At 49.2% G+C, this 25,531-nt stretch overlaps 1 protein-coding gene across 1 annotated transcript; it reads left to right on the forward strand.

The window, feature by feature from the left end:
• The first annotated feature begins 8,902 nt into the window (after window positions 1–8,902).
• On the forward strand, window positions 8,903–12,242 carry CRYAA (crystallin alpha A). Its single transcript, XM_040545426.1, has 3 exons — window positions 8,903–9,091; window positions 10,037–10,159; window positions 11,171–12,242. Exons 1-3 carry the CDS (start codon window positions 8,903–8,905, stop codon window positions 11,378–11,380), a joined length of 522 nt encoding a protein of 173 aa, XP_040401360.1. The 3' UTR covers window positions 11,381–12,242.
• The last annotated feature ends 13,289 nt before the right edge of the window (window positions 12,243–25,531 follow it).

Consider the following 25,531-nt stretch of genomic DNA (forward strand, 5'->3'; position numbering starts at 1 on the left):
CAAGACAACTCCGGTCATCTCGCAGGAAATTTGGGTGTTGGTGCTTTTCAGAGGTTCAAAAAAATTATTTTACATGTGACTGGAAACTAACAGAGACCCCTCTGAACCCCTTCCAGAGCTGCACAAGTTTTCAGCCCCCAGAGCAAGCTTTGTAAAGGAAAAACCCACTCTGCAGTGCGGTAGCCTATGGGAATGGATGCTAAATGGATGTGGAGCATATTGTGATTTCAACTGAAGGCTGCACGTTGCTTCTGATATGCTGTGAACACACTGGAAAAATTGCCTGCACTACGATTTATGGAGATAAGAAAGCACTTGCCAACTGCGGTATGTAAGCCACGGAGCAGCCGTGTCAAAATCCTTGCAATAACATTCAGAGGAGAAGGGCAGTTTTTTTTTTTTTTTTTTTTTTTCTTTCCAGGGCAGTGTCTCTTCTGCTTTATAGGAGTACATTTATTATATAGTGTTGCAAGGGCTGCAGTTTTTCTTGTGTGGCCTGAAATTCTCAGGCTCTGGGAATCCCAGGGGGAGCTGAGCAGTTTTCAATAAGGCCATCCTCAATTTCTCAAAGACACATGCCAGTCTCTTTTTGTGCTTTTATTGACTGCGGCAGATATTTTCTTTGCTGACCGTATACTTCTTCAACCAAGCTGCATCCCCACAGGCCGAAATAACCCAGCTGCCATAGGAGGGGGTCGAAATGAGGTGGAATCAATGCCACCTGGCATCGATTTTTATGTTCCCTGGGACAGGACAGTAGAGCAACACAGTCGCAGAGAAAGACTGAACAGCTTTGCCAGAAGGTTTTAATCACTCATCAGCACAGAAATACACAGTGCCATCCCACTGAATGACACCTGGGGGGTCAGAGGAACAGAGCCACACAAGGCGTCAGAGTGAGAAGGGAAGGCTGGGCACATTCAGTGCCAAAATGGTACATAGGACTACAAGGGTGTGACTTCTCAGGTAGTTCAGCAAGACTGCAGAGCACCCCTCTTGTCAGGTGAGAACATGCGTGAGAACACTAGAGGACTGGGCAGCGCTACTTAGTGCAAATTTCTGTTTGCTCGGCTGCCAAAATGCTATCAGAAACCACCAGAACTGCCCTCCTACATCCACAGCTGTGCATAAAGTGCATTACTTAAACTTTTATAACTGAGGGCATCGTCGCCGGGTCACTGAAAAGCTCCTCTGTGATCTACAGATCATTGTGTCACTCCAGTAAGTGAAAAATATTATACAAGGACTTTTGTGTTTGCATGGACTTTAGTTTTGGGGCCCTGCATTTAAAAATTATTGCTCTAAGATTTCTTCCTGTTACTGCATCCCGAGCTGCAACTCCCTTCCTCTGCACTGCTCCTCCCAGTTGTGAAATACAGAATTTTCTTTCTTTTACTGAACAGCTGCAGCGGGGGGGTTTCTGTTTGCTTGTTTTCCCTCACCATATTCGGTCTCCCTAGCTATGACCTTTAGACAAAAAGCATAAAGCATCTGGGGAAAAGGAAAAAAAAAAAAAAATGCAAAGGGAAAAGAGAGGTTGGTTTAGACCGGAGATACTGTGACAATCTTTGTCATTTAACCTTAATTATACACAGCGGAGCCCTGGTCATTAGTGTTGCATCCTCTGGCTCAAGTCTGTTCCCATCTGCTACTCCTGAGTGTAATACTTGCCAGTGGGTGAGAGTTTGGGAAACGTGGTGCTCTTCAGCTTGATTATCCCTTAGTTTGTGGCCCTCTCCTCGGGAGTGTGCTCCAGTCCCTGGCCTGTGTGTGCTCTATTTAACTCGCAGGATCGTAGGAGACATCGAGGGGATCGCTGGCTCACGTTGACTGGTTTCCCTCCTCTGGTGGTGCAAAGCAGCCATAAACCTGTGGTGCATAACGACTGAGAAGAGCTGCTGAGAGCACGCCCTTGCGCTTTTAGCGTGTGCGCACAGTGACGCACGCAGAGTCCGTCTCAGCATTTTGCTCGCCGGCCTATCCTGCTAATCTTCTTGCTGCTAACCTCCAGCACCCTCACGCTAATGCTCATCCTCACACGAGTGCACATAAAACCAGCAAGGGGATTTGGGAGCAGCTTAGGCAAGCGGATCATTAGGGTCTTTCTCTGCCAAGTGATGTTTTCCTAAGGTTCCCATCACTGAGCTACTGTAAAAATAAATTCTCCAAGTCACCGGACAGCTGCCACCACAACAGGCTCGTCCTGGTGGGACCAGGGATCATTAGCTCATCAGGAGCTAGCTTTTTTTGCTTGCAGTTTGGTTGGATGGACACAGCGGGTCTCTTCTGAGCCAGATGAAAGCTGTGATCGTGCTGTATTTCTCCTCAGCGTGGGGAGATTTGCACGTCCTGTGGTTTCAGTCTCTGCGGTACCAACAGGTCTCTCGATGCCTCTCACTCTCTAGCCCGAATCAATAATACAACTTCCCTGCCCAAATCCCCTTTCATCAGTGTCCCTTCTGTATCTCACATGACCTTCTTTCCCTGCTCACCACCAGTCTTCTCTGTGAGCTGATCTCCATGGCCACCCCAGCATCAAAAACCCCAGGTCAATTCCCAGTTCCATTTTACACCTGAGCTCTTGGACTTGTTCTTGAGGACTTTGCTGCATCATCACCTGTGATTAGGCAATTTATTGAGCTTTTCTGGGTGGCTCAACAAGTCATGCCATAACACGTACCCTCGGTGCCTCGCGTTTTCCCGCCAAGCCCTGCTCAGACAGAGGGAGGCAGACACAAACCAGGACTGTGTGGTTCGCCGCAGAATTACCAGGTGGCTGCAGTGTTTGCCTCATCTGCTTCCTGAGCCTTCCACATTGCTGTTTGTCTAGTGAACGTCTGTGGTAGAGCATTTCCTGAGATACCCCTTCCTTCCCCGTCTGCCGTACCTTCCCTCTAGGTCACACAATGAAGAAGTTGGGTATTGGTTCCTTTGGAGAAGAAAAAAAAATCTATAGAAACAGTCTGATGTAGGCTCTGTAGGAAGATCTACTCAGTGCAGGAATGCTCATGTAGATCGTGCAGAAACAACTCACGTCTAAAGTGTCAACAGCACTGGAAGAGAAAATTTAATTTCCTAAAATCAAAGACCTGTGTTGTAAGTAAAGACCTCTCAGTCTGAAGATATATTTATTCTTTTTTTTTTTCTTTTTTTTTTCTTTTTTTTTTTCCTTTTTTGGAAGGGATTCATATCAAAATCAATGGACATCATTCCTCCTTTCCTCCGGTAAACATTTGAGGTTTTAATTTCTCAAACTGTTACATGACTTGGCTTCATTATTTGCTTTATATCAGTAAACATCATCTCACAAAATAACCTTGCACTCTCAAATTCTCTAGCCTGACATGAATGGTTTCAAAGCAAAGGGAATATTTGATACTGTAGGAAAAGGAGTCATGGAAAAGCTCAGGAAGATGGGGGCTGGTTGCAGGGCAGAGGGACTCTCAGCAGCAAGCTCTGTGGCCTTGAAAGAGAGGTGGTTTTATTCATACAGAAGACTAGGGGAGTGAAAAGGGCTGTACCTCAGCCTTTCTGGGTGAGAACTCACTTTACTTACTGTTCCCAGCCACCGTGCTGATACTTACCTCCTCTGTAAATTGCTCTGGGATCTACAGACGGGGAGAAGCACCATTACTTAGCAGCTGTGAACTTCCAAATCTGTTTCTCTCCCAGTTCTCCCGCTCTCTGTGCTAGATGCTCTCTTCACGTCTCCCCCTCCCTGGTGTGCTGCTGCAGACTGGGAAGGGGAGAGCATCTCTCATTCACTATGTAAATCCATTGATGAAAACATAAAATGCATTGTGCTGCTAAAACTTGCTGAGCTTGTTTGAATAAATGCCAAGGATTAACGGCATGTAAATTCGCCATTGATTTGACAACAATGATGTTATGTGCCCCAAACACTGATGGGATTTGTTCAGTGTTTAGGATGTGGGCTCTGAGGTGGAAAAAAGGGATTGCTAGTAATTTTTTAAGCCTCTTTGGCTGCGCCAAGGCAGACTGTTGGTATTATATAAAATCTTTAGATAAAATAAATATCAGCCTTTGCATGAGGAGAGTGGATATTTAACTTTTCCAGCATACAGCTGAATAGTGAATCTGACTGTGGATCGGTATAAGCCAGGAAATAAAAATTGCCCCATGCCTTTAAAATGGGGAGGAAGGAGCTGTGGGGGTGGAAATCCCAAAGGCCAGCAATAAAGCAGAGGATTGTATCTTAAGAACAGTGGGACAAAGATGTCTTTTTAGGTAGAAAACAAGAAATGTCACCTCCACAATTTGCCCCCTCTCTGCTCACTCTCCCCCTGGCTCTGGTGGTGGCTAACTTTGCAAGCGCACTCCCCATGGGACAAAAGCCATTGTGAATGAGCATAGGGATCACCTGGGACAACACCTGTGGTGCAGGAGTTCATGGTTCATCAAGGAAAAGATGCAGAGATGAGGGAGGGGAGAGCTGCCATGCCTTATACTGGGACAGGCTTCATGCCTTGCTCCATGCCAGGCTGCTCGGTGCAGGGGGATCGCTCACCAGCCGATGGATGTGGGAGCAGGCAGCTCCCTGGGGAGCACAGGGGATTTCAGAGTTCCTCAGGGACATGCTGACCTGTCTTTAAAAGAAAAGCAACCCAACTTTTTAAATAAAAATATACTTTCTGAAAGTTAGGCTACTAGATCTATGTTTAAACTTCTTAATACGGGGCCTGATCTTTAAAGGTGCGCGGCAGGTAGCAACCCCCCACTTGATGTCTTGCTAAGAGCTATCCTCAAAGAGGGTTTTTCAAGTGCTCCTTTTGCTTTCAACAAGAAACATTTGTTCCTCTAATGAGAAAAGGATATAACATCTGCCTCCTCTCATGTTAGCCCTCCCATTGTGTTAACCTTGCAGCCCCAGCCGCAGTTAATCGTGGTGTGCAAATTGCACTGCTAACATGGCCTCACCTCCTCCCAGCCATTATGAACTTTAGCAGGATATCGACAGCATCCGAAACTCAGCAGAATTCATTACTTCAGTGCTTTCCGTGGTGTTCAATGGGGTTGAGCATGGGAGAAAGTGAGTCTAGCTGCAGTTGTCACTCCTTCCTCCGTAGGCATCCCAGGGCAGAAGTGATGGAAAGGCTGGGAGCTGCTGACTGTGGCACCGCCCTGGGTGGCATGTGTGTGCTTGAAGAATGGGAAATGTCTTCAGGTGGAAGGACTCATATCTTAAGATGGAAAGAAAGAGAGAGAGAGAGAGAAAGAAAGAAAGAGAGAGAAAGAGAGAGAGAGAGGAAGAAAGGAAGAAAGAGAAAGAAAAGCTCTGTGTTCACTACTAGGGAAAGCTTCTAATAAGTGCTTAGCAGCTCAGCAAAGAATGAGCCAAAACTGGTAACACTGTCTCCCTAGTGAGCCTGGCCCCTTGGCTTTACTGCTTTTGTACTGACTTGTATGGACTTCTCACATCCTTTCCAAAGCTGGGCCTGTGTAAGATTAGGAAAAGCATGTTTGCTCATTTATTTACTTATTTATTTATTTTTCCTGCTTACCAGCTCTCTTTCAGACATTTCGTAGTATTTTCCATCACAGCAGGACTGTTAGGAAGAAAACTTGCAACAAACTCATATTATTACCTGTCCTTACTCTGTGGGTTTGTCATGAACCCTTTTTTGTATCTCACAGAGGTGTTTCTCCACAGGGAAAACTCTGACAATCATATTCCAACAATTTTGGCTTTAAATATGGGCAGAGATCATTCGCTCCCTTATATTGCTGCTAAACACCTTACATCTAAGTGCAGAGAGCCATCTAACTGAGCACAGTCCTACCTTTTCAGGTTGACTGGTCTTTTTGATAGAAAAAACATCAGAACTCGTTCTCATCTTCCACAAAAGTTATGTGAAGAGCTACACACTCTGCAGGTCAGCAGAGACCACTTGACTTGAGAGGGCATGCAGATCGGAGCAGAGAGATTGCCTTTCTTGGCTCTCCTGGGGCTGCAACACATCAGTCAAAAACAGTGCTCGAGATGGTATTAGCACTTCAGACTCACATACAAGCCCTCCACGGTTACACCTGACCGGTCACTTAAATACTTGCTTTTCTCTTCATGCTGGGCTTGCACAGGGCTTGTCCATGGAGGCTGGAAGCAGCGCTGGTCTCACACAGAAATTGGCAGCTGAAGGTCAGTCATGTGCCCAAACAAATGGTAGCTGGAAAAAAGCAAGGGCTCTTCATCACTGGAGCCTGCTTTACTCAGAAACCCAACCTAGGATTTCTGCAGCTTGTCCTGGGCAACATCATGGCCTTTACTAGGTGTCTTATGTGCTGGCAGTTATTTGTAATAGTTTAGGAAGGGATTCTTTTAAATATAAGGTAGACAGCAGATCCTGCTGGTGGGCCTGAGTTGGACTCGCTTTACAAATTTGCAATGAGGCTCTGGGAAAGCCTGCCTTTGACATACGGCTTTTGGTGTGCTTTTGAACACATGCACCAGTTTGTTCGTCTTACAGGAATGCCAACAAATATCACTGTTTTTGTTCAGTCGGTGATAGTGGTACACAAAGGCAGTGCATCCTGCGAGAAGTCTGGTCCCCTGAAATAATGCAAAATGGTTGCTTTCTCCTCTCATACCAAAATCTTTGTTTAATCTGTTGCCATAGAATTCATATCTCCTTCTTGGTATTCCCAGATGTAGTTTCCTTCTGAGAGGAGGCACAAGTCACAGTGGATGGGATTCATCTTACCAGCTCTTCTTGTCCAGAAGGAGGTTGGAATTAGAATTACCTTCTTACCTGAGATGTAGGCAGTGCTGAAAGATTTCACCTTTCCTAGCCATCCGCGTTATAATGTGACCCATCTGGAGGCATCTGTCTCTCTCCACTGACTGGACAGGGAGCCTAGACAACTCACCGAGACCAGACACCTAAGTTTTAGACCACTGAAAGTTAGGTACAGGGAGTCCCAGGAGCTCATTGCCCAGAGGCAGACACTTGGAAGTCTGTATCAGAAGAAAAACTGCTGTGAATGAATTTATGTTTCAGTGAAATATTTTGCCCATAAAAGACACAAATGCCCATAAAAGACAAAATGGATATGATTAATTCTAGAGAGATCCATGAAAATATATGTCCAGAAGAAACTAAAGCCATAAATACTTTTCAAACATTTGAATGCATCATGATATACTGCGTTTTAGATGAAATTTAGGTGGAGAGGTATTTTCCATTTTCCAACGCACTGCAGGGATAGCATCCACTGCCTTCATTTTGCATATATCAGCTCACTGCTACCCTCTGGTTAACTGCAGGCTACCAGGCCTCTGGTACTGGCTGGCTGAGGAGAGATTTTCTTCTGCCCTAGGGCAAAGGCCCAAACCTCAGAGCGCTCTTGAAAGGAAAATCTTGGAAGAGTTTTATGACTCTTGTTTGCTTTCCATCCGTTTTCTCAAGCAAAATGACTGATCTGGGACAATGGGACTGAAAGGGTGTTAGGTCTGTCTGTCACACTTTTTCTGTCTGTGTTTTGAGGAGAGATTGGTCTTGTTTTGGCACCTGGTTTTAGAAAAACCTTCATGCCTGAGAGCCAAGGCCCGACCACAGGACCTTTCCTTGCTGGAAATAGACGAGGTTGAATGTAAGCTTTTGTCTGTCTTCTCAGCAGTCTCTGCTGCCTGGCTGGATGTTTTTCTACCCCGCGTTTTGCTTTCCATTAAGGAAAGCCTCTGTAATGGGAGCATTTCCCACTTTTCAATGCCTGCCTCCATGGCGATGGGTCAAGGCCAAGGGCTTTCCAAGACGACGAGGCACCTGGACGGCAGGCCGTGCTCAGCTGAATATTACTTTGCCTCAGCCCCTTCTTGAATTTAGCTCCTCTGGCCTGGAGAAGTCAGGTCAGAAAGGCATTTTGGAGGTGCCCTTTCCCTCTCTTTCCCTGTGGAGACTGCAGAAGGTGCTGAGGTGGGCAGGACTCCCAGTGTAGATGCCTCCTCTGTCTATAAGCCCCGTGGCATGCAGTCCTTCAACAAGTGGCTCTGGATGTCACTGCTGACTGGTGCTGAGCCTTGTTGGGAAGCGGAGCCTCTCTGACCCCACACGGCCTGTCTGCCTGTCAGGGCCTGTGCCATGACACCTGGGGATAAGTGAGCCCACAACAACCCCCGAATCAAAAGAGTGATGCCCTGCAGAGCATCTGTGGGGCTGCTGTTATGGTCAGTGAGCAACCTTATCTTTCCTTCTTTCTTTTGGGAAAGAATTTGTTTGTTAGGATTTTCTGTTTTGTCAAGTCCATGTTCGTGCTCTGCATCACGCATTGACATTGCGTCCCCCCAGCCGTGCCACGATCCCTGCCCAGAGGTGTCAGAGACATCATACAGCACATTGCAAAAGAGTTTCCCTTTCTCCAACCCAAATCAAACCCTTTTTCTCTCAGAAGAAAACTTTTATTTCATTTATTTTTAAAGGACTTCATGTCTCTGTTTCAAGGAGCAGCAGAAATAGAAGCAAATGAACGAGAAGCCAAGGGCCGGTGGCAAAGACCCACAGAAGGTGCCTCCTCCCCAGACATCCCTAGGAAGCTCCCTGGCGTGTCCCCTTCATCCAGCTCCTGTGGAGGACGTGCCGGTGCCCCTGGGCAGGGACCGCCCTGTGCATCACAGCCTGGCAGCGTCCCTCCAGGAGATCTGGCGCTGGTTCCCACCAGACTGTCATCCCCAGGTCAGTCTCCGCATTTCTGCTGACCACATTGCCTTCGCCGTGAGATCATGTCTTTCCAGAGAAATCCCACTAATACCTTCATTCTGCGAGACCGGTATATATAGGGGCAGCCTTCCCCGGGCTGCACTGTGCAGGCCAGCAAAGGCATCGCTGTCCTCCGAGCAGTTGCACGGCCCCCTCGCTCTCCCTTGGAACAAGACGTAGCAGCAGCAAGCATGGACATTACCATCCAGCACCCTTGGTTCAAGCGCGCTCTGGGACCCCTGATTCCAAGCCGTTTGTTCGACCAGTTTTTCGGAGAGGGTCTCCTGGAGTACGATCTCCTGCCTTTGTTCTCCTCCACTATCAGCCCCTACTACCGGCAGTCCCTCTTCCGCAGCGTGCTGGAGTCGGGCATTTCAGAGGTAAGGGTCCTCACCCTCCCCTCCTTTGCCTTCCTCCCTTTCCCCATGCCTCTGCCTGCTCCTCTCCACCTGCTGCTTTCCAGAGCAGGGCAGAGGCTTCAGCCCCTGCCGGGGTGCGAGGAGGACCTCCAGCCTGCTGCCTGACCCAGCCGCCTGCCCCTTCTGGCAAGCCCTAGCTCAGGAGAAGGCTTCCTTTTGAGCAACAGCAAGCCGTTTCATGACACGTACCAGGCTGCCTGTGTTGCCCTCACAGCCATCATCCGTGTGGTGAGGGAGGAACCGAGCTTCTGCCAGAATAAGTGCCTGGGAGCTCGGCTCAGCCTTGGAGAGGACATGGGCAAGCGCGAGCAGGAGCTTCTCCAGCCCCCTCCTCCGCCTCGGCAGCTCTGTGTTTTCTGCCAACCCATACTGGAGGACCCAGGAGCAGTTCTCCAAGGGAAGCTTGTGAGGAACATGTAGATGCGGGGCTATAGCCCAAAGCTTGGGGACCGGGGATTTCTCTAGCCTGTTCTCACTGGTTTGCTGCCAGAATCTAGCTACAGAGCTGAAACCACAAAGACACTGTAAATAGCTGAAAGGACAAAACACATACTGTCACAGAACATTAATTTTGATCCCATCTTGCTGCTGGGCACAAATGCCTGGTGCATCTGGCAGATTTCTAAGTGCAATCAAAGGGTTGTCTAGCAAAAGAATTGCAGCAAGAAGGGATGCATCTGCCCAGGGCAATTGAAATATTATTGCAAAGACCCTCAACGTCCCTGGGGCCCCTCTTACTGCGATGGGGAGGAAGACTTTTGCTGAGGCCAGCGGGCTGTGCATCAGCCTGGCCTGTAGCTGCAGGAGGGAGAACTGTGATGCCAAGAGGCTGCTGCCCCTCGGTCTTTGATGCTAACACTACCTCCATAAGTAAAGCTTGGGTCTTCATAACAATGTTCATTTCAGGTGAGGTCTGACCGGGACAAGTTTACGATCATGCTGGATGTAAAACACTTTTCTCCTGAAGATCTGAGCGTGAAGATTATCGATGACTTTGTGGAAATCCATGGCAAGCACAGTGAAAGACAGGTAAGTGGAAGTAACTGTGGCGGTGAAGAAAACGGGGAATCGAGCTCTGTTTTCTTTCTTTCCATCATCCCCCAGTGGAAGGGAAAAAAATCAGGAGTTACTTACCGATAGCCATTATTAACATGTCCAGCTCTTATAGAGCCCAAACCTGATATCTGGCAATAATAAGCTAATCCAGTTCTCCTTTGTTTGTTTTTGACCATCATCTTCCATAACCATCAGATGACAGTGTGCATTGTTCACTAATAACACCGGACCAAAACAATGAGCATTACCCGGTGCTGCCACAGCATGGCCGAGCTTTCATAAGCCAGAATCATTAGTGAAAACAGAGTTTTCATATGCTGATCTGGGAGAGAAAAGCAAAAGCAAACCGAACAAAAGAAAAACAACCAAGAGCCTCAGGCTTGGAAACTTTTAACACATATGTCATGGAAATAATGGTGGGGGTTGAAAAGTGAATTATACCAGTGGGGGGTTAATTCTTCTCATGCACTTTCTGATCAGACAAAGCTCTAGCCTGGAAACAGCATGTATTTTTCAATATAGTTATTTTTTTCTGACTCTGTTACTACAGAGAAAGAGATCGGCCATTTCCATGGTTGAATTAAAAAAACATAATCACATTTCTCATTGTTTTGGCCAAAAAAAAAAGGGGGGGGGAGGCAGGACTGTATCCTTTGGTTGACACAGCATGGCTGCCTATTAGGGAAATAGGCATGCATACACGCATTGCTCTTCGCCTCACAGAGCCTCAGGCTTTGTCTTCAAGCATCCTTTGAAGTCGGAGGCTGTGGCAGGGCCCCCATGCAACTTGAAATTATACCCTGCTGCTCTGCTCAGCTCTTGGGGCTTCAGAGGCATCCCGGGGGAACACCTGGTCCTACAAACCTGCAAGACAGAATAAAAAGCAAAGGGTCAATGCGGACCCACCTCTGATGGAGCAGTGGGATTGGGTGGGCACTGGGGGGTTTCTGACAGGGCTTTCTCCTCTCCCCCACCGCCTTCCAGGATGACCACGGCTACATCTCCCGTGAGTTTCACCGCCGGTACCGCCTGCCCGCCAACGTGGACCAGTCTGCCATCACCTGCTCCCTGTCTGGCGACGGCATGCTGACCTTCTCAGGCCCCAAGGTCCCCTCCAACATGGACCCCACCCACAGCGAGAGGCCCATCCCCGTGTCCCGGGAGGAGAAGCCCACCTCCGCGCCTTCCTCCTAAGCCCGCCGGCCGCTGCAGTACGCAGGCTGCCACCGGCTGCAGGTCTCGCTCCCGGAGCCATTGCGTAGATATCAGTGAATACCTAGAGGGGGTTGTTTTGTTGTTTTATTTCTTTTATTTCCCCCACCCCCCCCATTTGTTTATTTTCTCCTTCCCTTGGGTGGAATGAGGGGCTGGATGAGTGGCTGGTGGGCTTTGAATCTTAAGCCTGTGAGCCATGCCGTCGGGATGGCACGGGTTGCGTGTGCTGCCATGCCATTGTGCTTGCTGAAAGGGTCTTGGTGCTGTGCTGTGGTCCACAGCCACCGCCAGGCAGGAGGGAGTGCACAAATAACGCTGGCTCCTGGTGCACCAATGCTTGGGGTGGGGCTTGGAGCAGGGGAAAAGCCCCAGAGACTTGTTTATCCCACACAGTTAAACTGGCTACTCCAAAAAACGCAACTCGGCCAAGCCAAGCCCCTTTCCTGGGACACTGTGTATGCGTGATAAATGTACCACAGGTTTCTTGCAACCGCAGGACGAATAATAGCGTGTTACGTTCGGGGATCGCAGCATATATTTTTATTTCAGCAAGATGTTTAAGTGTGTCTGTTCACACCGCCAGCCTGTCACTTCCCTTAGGGACAGCTGACACTAGGACAAGCATGTCTTTCCAACGTCTTAATAGGCTCTCTGGGGAGAGAGGGGGCTCACCACTCTGCAGAGGCTTCAAATCCCACCGAGCTCATCCCAGCCTTCGTGTATCACACCCTTGCTCTTGCCCTCGCTGTACTTCTAGTGTAGCTCCACCTGATCCACTGGTATCTGGCACTCAGCCTGAGAACTCGGTCACTGGCAGTCAATAAAGAGATATAGGAAACATGCAATTGGCTTTGGGGGTTTGATTTGTTCTTTTCCAAGGCTTTTGAAGTGTAAGGGTTAGCGTGGTGCCTTGCATTGCTCAGAGTATGCACTTTCCACCACTGGAAGCACATTTTGTAATGACAACTTGTCCTTTCTTTCATGTTCCTGTCATTCTTCATGCAAGCAAAACAAAAGGATCAAAAAAAAAATAATAATCAACAACACGACACCACGCCATTTCTTAAGCTCACTGCATCAGTGAAGAAGGCAATGCAGCCCTCATTTGTGTGATACAATGTGGAGGGTGTCATCTGATGTGGATGACTGAAGCTGTTTGATGGTTGGATGTAGGTACTAACACCAACGTAGGTACTAATTACTCTGTGCAATTCCAAGCAAGGAAGCCATGGCTTCCAAGCCTACATAGATGCTCAACACTCAGCACTCATGCTTGACCCAAACAGCATTCCAAGCAGATGGAAATCAGGGATATACAAGGAAAGCATAAATAATATCAGTGATAACCCTGTATTCCCATAGTTAACCCCACAGATACAATCAGCTTGCATATAGGGTGCTTTCTTCTTGCTAGAGATCCTCAAGTCTGAGGCCTGCAACATGAGGTGGAGCTTCGTTGGCTCCTAAGTAGAGGGGATCAGTGCTTTCCCAGGAGCAGACACAAGTTTGTCTCAATCGACACATCCCTGGGTGCTCCTGTATCCTGCCTGCAAAAACGAGGCAGGACAGCAAACAACACTTCCTTCATATGAAGGAGCACACAGCCGTGCCCTCAGGGGAGTTGAAGACAGCTGGAGAGAGAGTGTTTGCCAAAAAGGCAAACCCACTCCTTTTTGGATGATTAGCTGTGAAAAAAAAAAAAAAAAGTGAGAAAATACATGCAGTTTGTTTTTCTCATGGTATGGAGAGTATGGTGTCCTGTCCTGTCCTGTCCTGTCCTGTCCTGTCCTCTCCTCTCCTCTCCTCTCCTCTCCTCTCCTCTCTGCTCCTCTCCTCAGGAGGGATGTGCTGCAGGAATAAGGGGCAAGAGGAGAGGGAGCGTGCCTGAGGAGGGAGATGGTTGTCTGTTAATTAAAAAGCAAGGCATCCCCCAGGAGTCTAACACTATTTTTAACCTATTTTTACTGTGATTAATTATCGGGCAATTCCAAAGCTTTCAACCAAAAAATGTGCAGTCTGTTGAATTTCCATCTCCCAGGGAAACACGTGAATGAGTGTGTTTGGGGAAAGGACGGCTTTGTACCAGGAGGGAGCAGTCACTACGGTGCTGGGAGCTCCAAGGCATCCCTGTGCAGGAGCCTCTGTGCCTCACCGTCAGCTGCTGGCATCTCTCCTCCCTCACCCAGCAGAGCCAGGAGGAGAGAAATAAACTAGCCACAAGCACTTAGCCCGCACTCGAACCTCCCAGTGGTGTAAAAAGGAGGAAACTTATTTTAAGCCTGATATCCCGGAGGAAGCGGGTCTGTGCGAAGACATTACCTGCAGGTGTTTGAGCAGGAGGTGTGTCTGTCAGTCCCAGGAAATGGGATTTCAGATATTTCAGGGCCCCTTTTTCTGCCCATTTGGCTGAAAGTTGAAGTCTTGACGGTAGGAAATGAGGGCAGGACTGGGGCAAGCTGGGGGCCATGCAGAGAGGCAGCAGCTCTGGTGGTGGCTCCCGTGCTTCAACCCTTTTGGGGCAAGTCCTGGGGAAGGCAGGCCTGACTCTCGCTGCTTTGAGAACAGCTTATTTCAAATCCCTTGGCAATCCATTAGCTAATTAAAAACACGAGAGGCTGCTAAAAGCCTGTGCACGAGGACACCCCGGGTGTATTGTGCAGGGGGGGACGTGTCCCCAGAGGCTCCCCTGGCTGTCCCCAGCCCCAGAGCCCCCAGCCCCTGGGCAGCACACGTGCAGGAGGGCTGCCATCCCTCTGTAGGTGGCACGGCCAGAGAGGCAGCTTTATACAACACCTGCCTTCCCAGCTATCTTCTAGAAACTCAGAGATGACTCGGCCATGGGCTGAAAGGCAGCAAGGGACCCTGCCCACCGGGTGCTGATGGCACCTTGCAGTGTCCGAGCAGCCTGGTGTAGGGTGGGCCTGTATTCAGGGCTTGCCACTCAGGGTGATTTTTCCGTCCCTGTTGTGCTGCATTTTTATCACCTAACCTTGTTTGCCTGCAGCAGGGCAGAGCAGAGCAAACTTTGTCTTCCCCTCCACAGAAATCACTGCAGCATTACCCCAAGGGTCCCGGGGGGGTGCTTCAGAAAGGGGGCCTTTGGGCCATTCCCCTTGCTCCCACGGGGCCCCGATGACACCGCGGTGGTGGCAGTGACACAGGGGCACCAGCACCTGGTGTAAGTGCTCAGGAGGTCAGCGGGTGCCGTGTTTCCCCCTCCTGCCCCCAGTTTTTCCATTTTCTTTGGGCTTTTCCCACCATGCTGCTGGCAGAGGGACACCCCAAGATTCAGCGAGCAATTTCCCAGCAGAGCTGTGTCCCCACACGGTGGCAGCCTTTCCTGTGCTCCGGAGAACCAAAGGACTCCCTTGGGCCCCCCAGTTTTCGGACTGTGCCCCAGGGAGACCAAAGACACGAGCACAGGGCTAGCGGGCAGATGGGTGCAATGATGGTGGCACGGAAAACCATAATTCTGGCATTTCATCATTTCTGATTGATTAGCAAATTAAACAGAATTACACAGAGACTGGGAGAGAGTAGTCTGGAAGTTTACCAGTATTTCTTCCTTATTTCTTCAAAGCAAAAGCAAATTTGGTTACGTATAACCGAGCCCCCATCTCCTTGGCATCATCATCAAGAGCAGGTGCTACCGCCTTTGGCGGCAGCACGAGGCTCTGAACACCTCCAGATAACCCAGTAGTCCCTCAAAGGCATGTGACAGTGACACACCGAGCACACCCCCCGCCTTTTATTGCTGCACGTGGATTTGGAAGATGCAGCTGGGGAGAGATTGTGATGACGTGGGCTCTGCTCCCCCCCCCCGAAGCAGGACTTTGTCCCTCCGGTGTGACCTCGTGTCAGGACGGGCTTGGAAAAATACCTGCTGGCGTGAGACGAGCGGGTGGCTGCTGGGGGCCTCCTTCCCCAGCTCCCGGCCCAGCCACGGGGCTTTCCCCCAGGCGATGCAGGAGGGTCCATGCCCAGCCCACACAGCAGGGGGGCATCCTGTCCTAGCTCGGGGTGAGGTGGCTGGAGCTTACGTGGCATTTTGGTGGAAAAATGTGAGGTTGGGACATTGCACAGGTGTCCGTGGTATATCTTAGAGTGTGGCACAAGCCGGGTGAAAATGAACGGTGCAGTAGGTGTTGGGGGATTTAGCACAGGGGCTCTTTGGGATCCAGCCACAAATGAGCAGTGCTGTGCCCGTTCCCACTCTCAAACCACAGCAGAGCAAAGGGAAGATCTACCCAAAGAGCAGTGACAGGAGTGGAGAGGCCCAAGGGCCACCAGCTGGTACCTGCCAATGGACCTCATGCAACCTTCTGGGGGGCTCGGGGACAGCATGCTCCTGTGTGTGGGGAAGGGAACATCCTGGGGGAGCAAGAGTCCAGCTGGCAGATGGGCTCCTGTTGGGAAAAAGGGAATTTCTGTGCTTTGCTTTGAGGGTGTTCTCCATAGACACTTTGGTTGACCGAGGGCATCCGTGTAGGACAGTTAGAGTTACCTGGGCACGCGTGTACTCACTCAGTGCACACAAAACTTTGCATCTCTGACATATCTGCACACACGCGATTTTGTTTCCTTGGTGCCTTAAATGTTCAGCTCGGAGATGCTGTACCAAAGGACTTTTATGTATTCAGAAATCTCCTCTCGGAAAGAAAAAAGCAGCTGGAACAAGCAATGGCTGTGTTTCAGATCTCTGAAATCAGGCAACTCCGGGTGCCTGCTTGCTCAGGAGCCCCGAGGTTGGCCAAGAGATGGCAGCAGCCCCATGTCTTTGGGATTTAATCGCTCTGCTTTGAAGGAAACACCAAACCGAAAGGTCATGCTCGGTATTTTTCTGGGCATCTCCTGTGTATTCCTCCAGAGATGTTTCTCTTCCTCCCCGCCTCCCAGCAGCAATTATTTCAGTTTTCTTTTTCCTTTTCTCGTTGACAGTGCTCTCGGAAGGAAGCTGAGCAGCGCCATTGCCTGCGCTTTCTCCTTTCCCCCCCCATGGGGGCTGATGCCAGCTCCTTGCCCCAGGACTCCACGTGCTGCTGCAGGGAAATAACCCCCGGAAAAGTCGCTGGGAACCCAAATCCTGCTCCCACCTCTGACATCCCTTGAGCAGGCGTTGGAGCAGGCAACCCAAAGCTCCCTTCCCAGCACACCCATCCAGTGATTCTGCAATAAAAAGGGTGATTTGCCCTCCCCACATGCAGGCCATTCCCAAGCAGGAGGCTCTGGACCCTTTTGTTCCCCTGGGGAACACCCGGCTGAGGTCTGGCAGGGGATTTCGCTCTGCTGGTGTATATCTTGAGATAAACCCACCAGGCGCCGCCAGCAGTACTCCGAGGTGAGCTGTGAGGACCTCTGAGAGAAGCCTGCTTAATAGTTTTCAACACTGCCTGAGGAAGGTCTGGGTTTTAATTTCCTGCTTTTTTTTTTGTTGTTTGTTTTTACTTAAGGAGAAGTATTCGGGCCGCCTCTCTTTGTCTCCGCTGGTTTTGCTCTGAGGCTCCTTGGGTGTTGCAGAGGATGTGCGTGCTGAACCCTCTCCCGCTGCAAACAAAGCACGTCAAACCCTTCTCCACGATGCTGGCTTTCTGAAGCGTTCATTAGCAGCCTGACCTTTCTTCTCTGATAATTTATGAACTACTTCCAAACAGCCCACAAAATAGTAACACAGAATGCTTGACTTAAATTTATGTGCCTCGGTGGTCCTTAGGGGTGAGGAAAGCTATGCATGGCCCTGTTTCAATATCTGGAAGTGGCAGCATTTTGCCTGTGAGGTCCATAATGCCAGAATATACAGCTCTGTGTGACTGAAACCAGGGGCACCACTGGCTCACTCGGATCCATGGCATTTTGGCTTTGCCCGCTGACTTCTGCTTCTCACTGGTTTTCAGCGTGGCAGCTGAAGGCCCCACCTGGCCGTAATGCAAAACACACGCCCTGTCACGTCAGCGTGGAGAAAACAGAACACAAGGAGCTTCGTTAGTGGTGGCAGAGTGGCTCAGTGGAGTCTGCGAAAGGATTTTGTAAAGAAAAGTGATTGTTGAGGATTTTTGTTAGGCAGGAGCTCCTCCAGGAGCAGACACCAGAGGTGACAACCCTGGGGTAAGCCTCCCAGCCTGGCTTTGCTCGTCCTGGCATCAGCAATGCCCCGTCATTTTAACTCATCACGGAAGGGAGCACAGGGTAAGAGAGGTACAGACTGGGCTGTACAGAGAACCCAAATAAACAATGGTGCCAGTGGGCGAACCAGTGCAGCTGGCTGTAAGATCGATTTCCATCTTCCTAGGAAGGAGCAGCCCTCCTGCACCTCCCCGGGATCAGACAGATAGCTCTGAAACAAAGTCTCCAGATAAAGTAATACCCACAGATTGACTCATTTATGGTTCAGTAACACAAACTTAAAGGGAAAAAAAAAAGCAAAACAAACAAACAAACAAAAAAAAACAACAAAAAAAACAACCCAAACAAACCGACCAAACAAAACCTAGAGGCAGTATGCATTTTCATCTGGTTCAATAAGATAAAAGTGCAGAAGCTGCCCCAGAAATAATCATAAGTGCTCTCCGACTGTGTGCAGCAGAAATCAGCGTGGGATCGGTTTGCATCTGTACGGCCCTGCTCTCCCTCCCTGGAGCTGATGCTTGGAGTGTGCTGCTGGTGGGGTCTGCACTGTTAATTTAAGCTTCTCGTTCAGATTCATGCCTGGTTAATTGCAGAAGGCAGCCTAGCCGTGCGGCTGGCACATTTGGGCCGTTAGCTGAGCAGCTGAAAATGCATTGATTCAGTCAAGAGATGAAAAACAAAACAAAAGAAAACAAAACAAAAGAAAACAAAACAAGAAAACAGAGCCTGACAGTGTTTTACCTGCAAATTTTGGAGTAAGACAGAGGGCATAAATGGAAAGAAAAATGCATAGCCATAGAGCTTGTGGTTTCTTTTCCACAGGCCTTGCACTGCCAGCTGCTGCAGGAAGGGTTTGCATGCACGGATGCTCTGCAGAGAGGCTGTCAGCCTGTTGGAGAACCATGTTGGAAAACCATATTGGAAAACCCTCTCCCTGTGCTCTGCCACATGCCCCTCACACTGCTCGGGGCACAGAGGAGACACTCACTGCCTGTTTGCACTGCAGAATAAAGTCCCCCAATGAATCAGATGCAAACTCATGTCTCTCAAGCATCTGAGGTGAAGTGCTTTCTTTACCTTGGAAAAGAACCAGACAATGAGGCCTCCAGCATATTTTGCTGTAGCTGCAATGTCTCAGGACACAGCCAGGTCAAAGGTTTGTAGACAGAGGTAATATTTTTCATTATGTCCACTCGCAGAGCTGGAAAAATTGGAGGAGCTTTTGGGCACAGAAGCCATTCTACAAGTCACTGAGGGCTTTGAGAGATGAGCCTTGACCAGGGTTGTTACGGTGGGTTAGACATTACCCCCTTTTTTTTTTTTTATTAAAAAGTGCTCTGTTGATGCACAGTACACAGATCCTGGGGCTGCTTTCAGCCTGGAAGTGCTGGGCAGAGCAACCCAGGAGCCCAGGTGGCTGTGACATCCCTGGATGGCCAGAGTCAGATTAAATTAAATGTGCCAGATTAAATTAACATTAAGCCAGGCACACCTGGGCCAGCCATCATTTGGGTCGTTTTCTGTCCCCTCATGTGTGGCACCCCTGGGACGGGGGCAGGTGCCCTGCTCTCTTTCTGTCCTGAGAGTGGTGATGAGCCCAAGCATCCCCCTCCATTAGATGGTAGCCCCAGGAGGACTGGTGAAACTCTGTGCCTGGAGGATGGGTTTCGTGGTATTTTGGACCTGGTGGGTGGGTGCCCTGGAGAAAAGTCAGGGTAGCACCTACTCACATGGGGGGGGCAGGACTGCTGACAAGTCCTGGTGGGGAGACAAATCTCTTGGACAAAGTCCCTCTAGCTGGAAATTCAGAGAGTCCTCAGGGAAAGCCCAAACTATCCCCAGCAGTGAAGAAGAGGTCCCAAGGCAGAAGACAAGGTTGTGCCTGGGTGGAAAACCCCTGCTTTCCCCAAGGGAAGGACTTGTTCCTTCAGTGCTTCCTTCAGTTTCCTTCAGGTGCCAGCCTGGAGCACCGCTGCCTCGTGGGTGCAGACTACAGTCTGTTGTGGTTCTCTGTTTATGCATGTTGCTTTCAGAGTATGGAGGGTCCCCTTTCCAGCCCTGCCAGGAGAAGAAAGACGCCAAACCCTGGTGCTGCTCGTGCGCTCACAGGGCCCGGATTGTCCCCAGATATGACATCAGGTCACCCATCAGACGCTCCCAGGTGCGGGAGGCAAGGCTAACCTTTAGCCATGTATCTCCAGAGCCCTGCCCAGCCACAATTTCCCATTTTCCCCAGGGCATCTCTGCCCCCGAGTGCTGCCAGGGCTCCGTCTGCCTGTGCATGCCCCGTGGGTTATGGCTGCGCCCGTGGTGGGACTATGTGATGGGAGCTGCCAGGCACAGCATTGCAGAGCAGTGGCGGGACACTGTCTGGAAAGTGGAAAGCTTCCCTCCAGAAACATATGGGGTGGAGGTGTATGGGAGCCAAGGAAAATAGGAGGGCACTGAACAGCAACTGGCCTCGTGTTAGTTCCAGCTGAATCAAGGCAAGAAAATAGCCCTGCAGGCAGTGCTGTTTATTAAAGCTTCTAATCTCGAACAAATACGTCCAGGTTGCAACTGGAAGCCAAGAAACACATCCCTCTTACCAAAAACAGAGCGGTCTGGTGACCTTTTGGTGAGCCTGTCTTCATGTGGTTGTACTTGCTGTTGGTCGGTAGCCATACAAGACACCTGGCTCTTCCTTTTCCTCGTGTCTTAGAGACAGCATCTCTCCGTCAAGACAATAAGCAGTTGTTTCCCCCCCTTCTTTCCCCTCCCCGAGTGGCTGGGCTCAGCTGGTTCTCAGGACACGTCCCCACTGACTGCTAAGGGGTGACAAAGCCGTATTGTTTTTCAGCTGAGGAGAGAGCAATGAGTGCACCTTCACCAGCACCGAGCTGCTGACACGAATCAAGCGATCTCTTTACCCCAGTCCGTGCGGGTACAGTGACACCGCCGTGCCGGGAGGACTGCGGGACCCGGCAGGCACAAACAGATCCCGCTAAGCCTTGCCAAATGCCAGGGCCCCCAGTCGGAGCTTCCCCGCTTTAGCTGCAGCTGAAAATAGCCCTCCTTTCCAAACGACGGCCCTGCCCGGGTACGTGGTGTGCCCATGGTGCATGATGAGGGGGTTATTTATTGTCAGCATGCCGTGAATAGGGCCTGGTGGGGAGAGGGAGGGCGGCAAAGCTTATTCCTGGGACTTTTAACACCTGTTACTGAGGTAACCATTGCGCACGCACTCACCAGAGATGTCTGGAGTCATCAAGGTCTTCTGTAACACTTCCAAGCAATGTCCTTCCCGCGCCCGCAAGCTTGCTGGCTGCCACCGACCCTGGCTGGCTTTCAGCTCTCCTGATGGACCCTGGTTGTACATTTACCCTGCGTGCAGTTTGCTCTTGCTTGGCAACAATGCTCCCCTCTGCATTTAGGAGGCCGGCAGTAACGTGAGATTGCTGGCTCTTGTCCTATAAGACTCAAAGCCACGGGCAAAATGCAGAAGATTGGGCAGGTAAAGCAGTGGCTGTGAAGCTGGAGACCTGTCCTACTGCTGCCCTTAGGAACAGGGCAGGGATGTGACCACAAGGGTCACCCTGTCCAGTCCCCTGCTGTTATGAGCCACCACATAAAAGCCCATCCTGCCCAGCAGGGTTCACAGAATATTTTTTCCCCTTGCCTCACTGAACCGTGGACCACAAAGCACTTCCTGACCACCCTTGAAGCCAACTTGGATCTCTAGGGCACAAGATCAAAGGACACAAACTGCTACACTGCACGGTGACGGCAGGCGAGCTCCGGGGTCTTGCCAGCATCCCAGCAGCTTGGCAGGAGAAGGATGTTAGTGAGATGAACATGCAGGGAGAAATCTGCAGAGGACAAACCCTGGGAAACCTGCTTTTGGGTTGCTCATGTGTTTTGGAAGTCTCTGAGAACTGTGGGGCAGCTGGAACAACATGTGCAATGCACAGCTAAGAAAGGGCTTGGTGTCAGTTTGTGAACGGTGAGCCCCACGACCCACGCATTTTCCAGTCCCTTTGCTTGCTCTTTGCTGGGATGTAGGGATAGGATTCAGCTCACCTAACTTCTGAGGTCTACAGAGTAGACATCTCAGTCTAAGCTCACAGTGGAGACAAATAGCCACTTAATGGGCACTCTTCATATAATCCATCTCCATCAGAAAGAGAGGTATCGCTGCCAGAATGGGCTACATCCATTGCCTAGGAGGCATGCTCAGGCAAAGATATTCACATTGCAGACGTCTACATCTCAGCAGCTGAATCTGATCCAAAACACCTACCTGGCGCTGAGGAAGAACCAAGTTCAGAAGACCTGCTGGAGGACGAGGCTGGAGCGTACTTTGTTTTTCATCTGTGCCCCTTGATCCCTTCCTGCCAAGTGAGGGAGAGCTGGGCTCTCCCTCTTCACAACATCAGCTGGAGCTCAGCTGGAAGGTATGCCCAAGCACAGCCTCATATGGAGCCCATGTGGTGGTGGAGAAAGCTGTAACAGAAATATAGAAATATATATACTTTTTTTTTTGAGCATTATTTCCTACCATGGAGAAACAAATCTGGACTTGGAAATGGGGTTGGACACATTGTTCTGGTCTTGAAATGGTCTCAGAGTAAACAAGTGCATTTAGAGTCATAAGCCCTCTGTGCTTTAATCACAGTCTAAGGTTACCTTGTGCTTTCCAAGTGAAAGACATTGGCTCAGGTTTGCTGGAGACTTGGCCCCGGTTTGACTGAAAGATCTGTGAACCTCCCCAAACCTTCAGTTTTGGCTCGCTCATTTTATAGGCTTATGATGAAGCACAAGAAATTCATTGCTGCATTTTGACGTGCATTTCATTTACGTCAGTGCAAAGTTTGCAAACATGGATCTAAAACACTGGCGCTGGTGTGGAAGCACTCTGCAGTCCCCTCGTCTGTAATTCTCATCATTAAAGAGAACCTGACTCTGGGTTTTCAATTTCATCTTGGATCTCCTTTTCCCAGATGGTTTAAAGCACGTATTTCCATAGGAAAGACACCTTCCTTCTTTGGTTGGAGGCTTGTTCAAGACTTTCTGGGTGATGGCCACAAACCCACAGTCTCCCAAGTTGGAGAAGAAGGGGAAATGTAGGAGATCGCACTGTACTGACCAAAGTAGCCTTCAGGGAAGCAAACAGCAGGTTGGAAGCAAAGGCCAAAGCAGCTGAACACATGACTGGGACCTCTTGTCCATGAAGAGCTTTATTCAGGTAAGAATGGGAACTGTTTGTGCTCTTGAAGTGAGCTCTGGATCCTGCCACCACAGGACAACTCCAAATATCTCCTGGGCTTGCTGTTAACGTCAATGCACAAGGAATAATTGCTCCCTGTGGGTATAGTTAACCAGTGTGTCCTTGACCAGGAGTACTTCAAAGTCCTGCTGAAAGGCATTCTGCAAAGGTTTCAGATGCTTTTGTCTTCTTGATAGATTGCTGGGGTCTTTACACATTGGGAAAAACAAGCCAGTGTCATATAAACTCAGTATGTGCTCCATGGCTGAAGTTTCTATTTTAGTGGTCTATTAAAATCCTGCCCTATTCAGCTGCACACCTTTGTCATCATTATCCATGTCACTATTTCAACAGCATTCTCCATATGGGGACCTCCAAGTTTCTCAATACTCCCCAGACATTTCTTTATTTTTTCACTTGCACTTTTGAAACAGAGAAATATGACCCAAAATGATCAAATCTAGACCAGCTGAGCCAATTAGACATTCAGTTCAAAGCAACCTTTTTGTGCAAATGTCAAGCAGAAAGATGGTTTTGCAAAATTCTTACCAAACCTGAACTCAAAGCAGTGGAATTGGTGTGTGCAGACCTAATTCTTGCCTGTTTGCATCACCTGCCACATGGTGCAAAGGCATGCATTGGATCAAAGACTTTTGACACATCTCAGTCACTCCTGGAAACAGGCTTAAAAAGAGATGGATCTTGATCCTGTAAAGCCTTTTTGATTAGGGTTTCATTCACCCAACCACTACTGAGATCCAGGAGGCAGGAGGGCTCTTTGGCTACTTGCAGATGTGATGAGGAACATGGTGGCTTTGTGTCTCCCATGGATGCCAGAGAGACCTCCTGAGACATTGCCTTAATTCCCTCAAATGGCTTTGGCAGACACGGGTCAAATCGCTTAAAATGAAGAACCTCCAAAGAAGTGAGGCATGATGCCATCCCTACAGGGCAGTATTTTGAATGATGAGCAGCCAGAAAGTGGCAAAGAACAGATAAGTGGGAATAAAAATCAACAGATGAATGGGAAAAAGAAATGTGAGTTAGACTGGTTTAGAGGAGACCGGAGGCACAATCTGGGTTTAGATGTGTTTGTGCACACACGGGAAGAATCTGTATCACTAATAAAATAGGAATTGCTGCTGTATCAAGACATTATCACAGTGGCTGTGGAGAAGTGAGGCTGCATACCGTAATAGGCTTGGGAGGTTTATTTCGTGGCTTGCAGATGAGGGACTATTGACACAAACCTAGAATTGGTACCTCTTTTAGAAAATTACCATTATGAGAAGACTCATTAGAGATAATATTCTCATTTCCTTTCTAGCAGCAAGTCTGCCAACTAAAATAAACAGTAGGATGCTTTTCACTGATAGGAAAAGACATATTCCTGTGTTATAATCTAGAAGGGTAATATATATTCATTTTTCAAAGCAACACAGGTCATTTATCAGCATTGTAGCTTTATCACTGGCAAGATTTTATTTAGCATGTGTGCACAGTGCAGCCTTAGGTCTTGATGTGAGTCCTATACCGGACAGGTTGAGGCTTTCATTTTGGTTTTGAGCCATGCTCTGCAAGAGTACCCTCCTTTCAGGTCTAGTTACAAACCCTGGAGTTGCTTTAGCCTCACCAAAGGGTTAGCTCATAAAGGTTAAGTAAGCCTGCGATCAGAATCACGTGAGTCTGGGCTAAGTTTAAGAAACCTCTCAGCCTCTTAGGAAAGCAATATTGCTTTAGGTCAAGCCAGGCAAAAGGTCCATAAATGTTTCTGGCTAAGACAAAGTGAAAAGTAAGGGAGGCGTGCCAAATCCCAGTGCCCATTGCCCATGTTTTGTACAGCTTTGGTCACTGCAGTTCATCTTAAAATGAGGATGTTTATTTCTCAGTGGTGTAACTCAGCTTTGCCAATGGGATTTTGGAGAGACTTTAGAGGACTAAAGCTTCTCCCTTGGCCAGCAGTCCGTTCTGCCTGGCTCTGGCGCAGGACAACTCTTCTTGTCCTAGTTAGAAAATCGCCTTGCCCTAAGGCAAGAGATGTTTTCATTGCTTTCCTCACGCTACGGTGCCCTGAGAGCACATGTAATGAGATAACATTGTGTTCGCACTAAAAAATGCCCCTAATTCCTGTGCTGTGAATCTGTGACAACTTACCCAAGAGTGCATGCTTTTTTTCAGGAGAAAAATGGCGCTGACCCTGGCTGGGGACCATCCACCCAGCTTGTGTGAGCAGCAACAGAAAGCTGGGAGCAGGCAGAACTTCTTGGTCCACCATTAATCATGGAGAGGGTGCAGGTCTCCAGGGGCCACGCCACTGGCTGCTCCTTCCCCAGACCACACACGACTGGCACCACTGGGGTCTATGGGTATGGCCACATGGCCGATGCCTCCTCCTTGCATGGGAAGGGCTGTGGGATGGGGCTAAGCCAGCCACACCGTTGTCATTTGGTGCTTGAGGCAGGTCACTCGGTGCAGGTGTTTGTGTGTGCAGATGTCATGCGGGAGTGTCTGGAGATCCCTGCGGGGATAGGGGCAAGGTTGGCTCAGCTAAGGTTGGTGTGGTGGTTTTACCCTGCTGGGCAGCTGAGCTCCACCACAACCACTGTCTTCTTCCCCGTTCTCAAAGGAAAAGGGGGAGAACATCCTACGGAAAAGGCTCAAGGGTTGAGATAAGGACAGTGAAATCATTCACCAGTTATCGTGACGGGCAAAACAGACTCAGCATTAGGGAGATTAATATAATTTATTGCCTATCACTAGCA

This window comes from Cygnus olor, chromosome 1 (assembly GCF_009769625.2).
Source record: "Cygnus olor isolate bCygOlo1 chromosome 1, bCygOlo1.pri.v2, whole genome shotgun sequence".
Classification (NCBI taxonomy): domain Eukaryota; kingdom Metazoa; phylum Chordata; class Aves; order Anseriformes; family Anatidae; genus Cygnus; species Cygnus olor.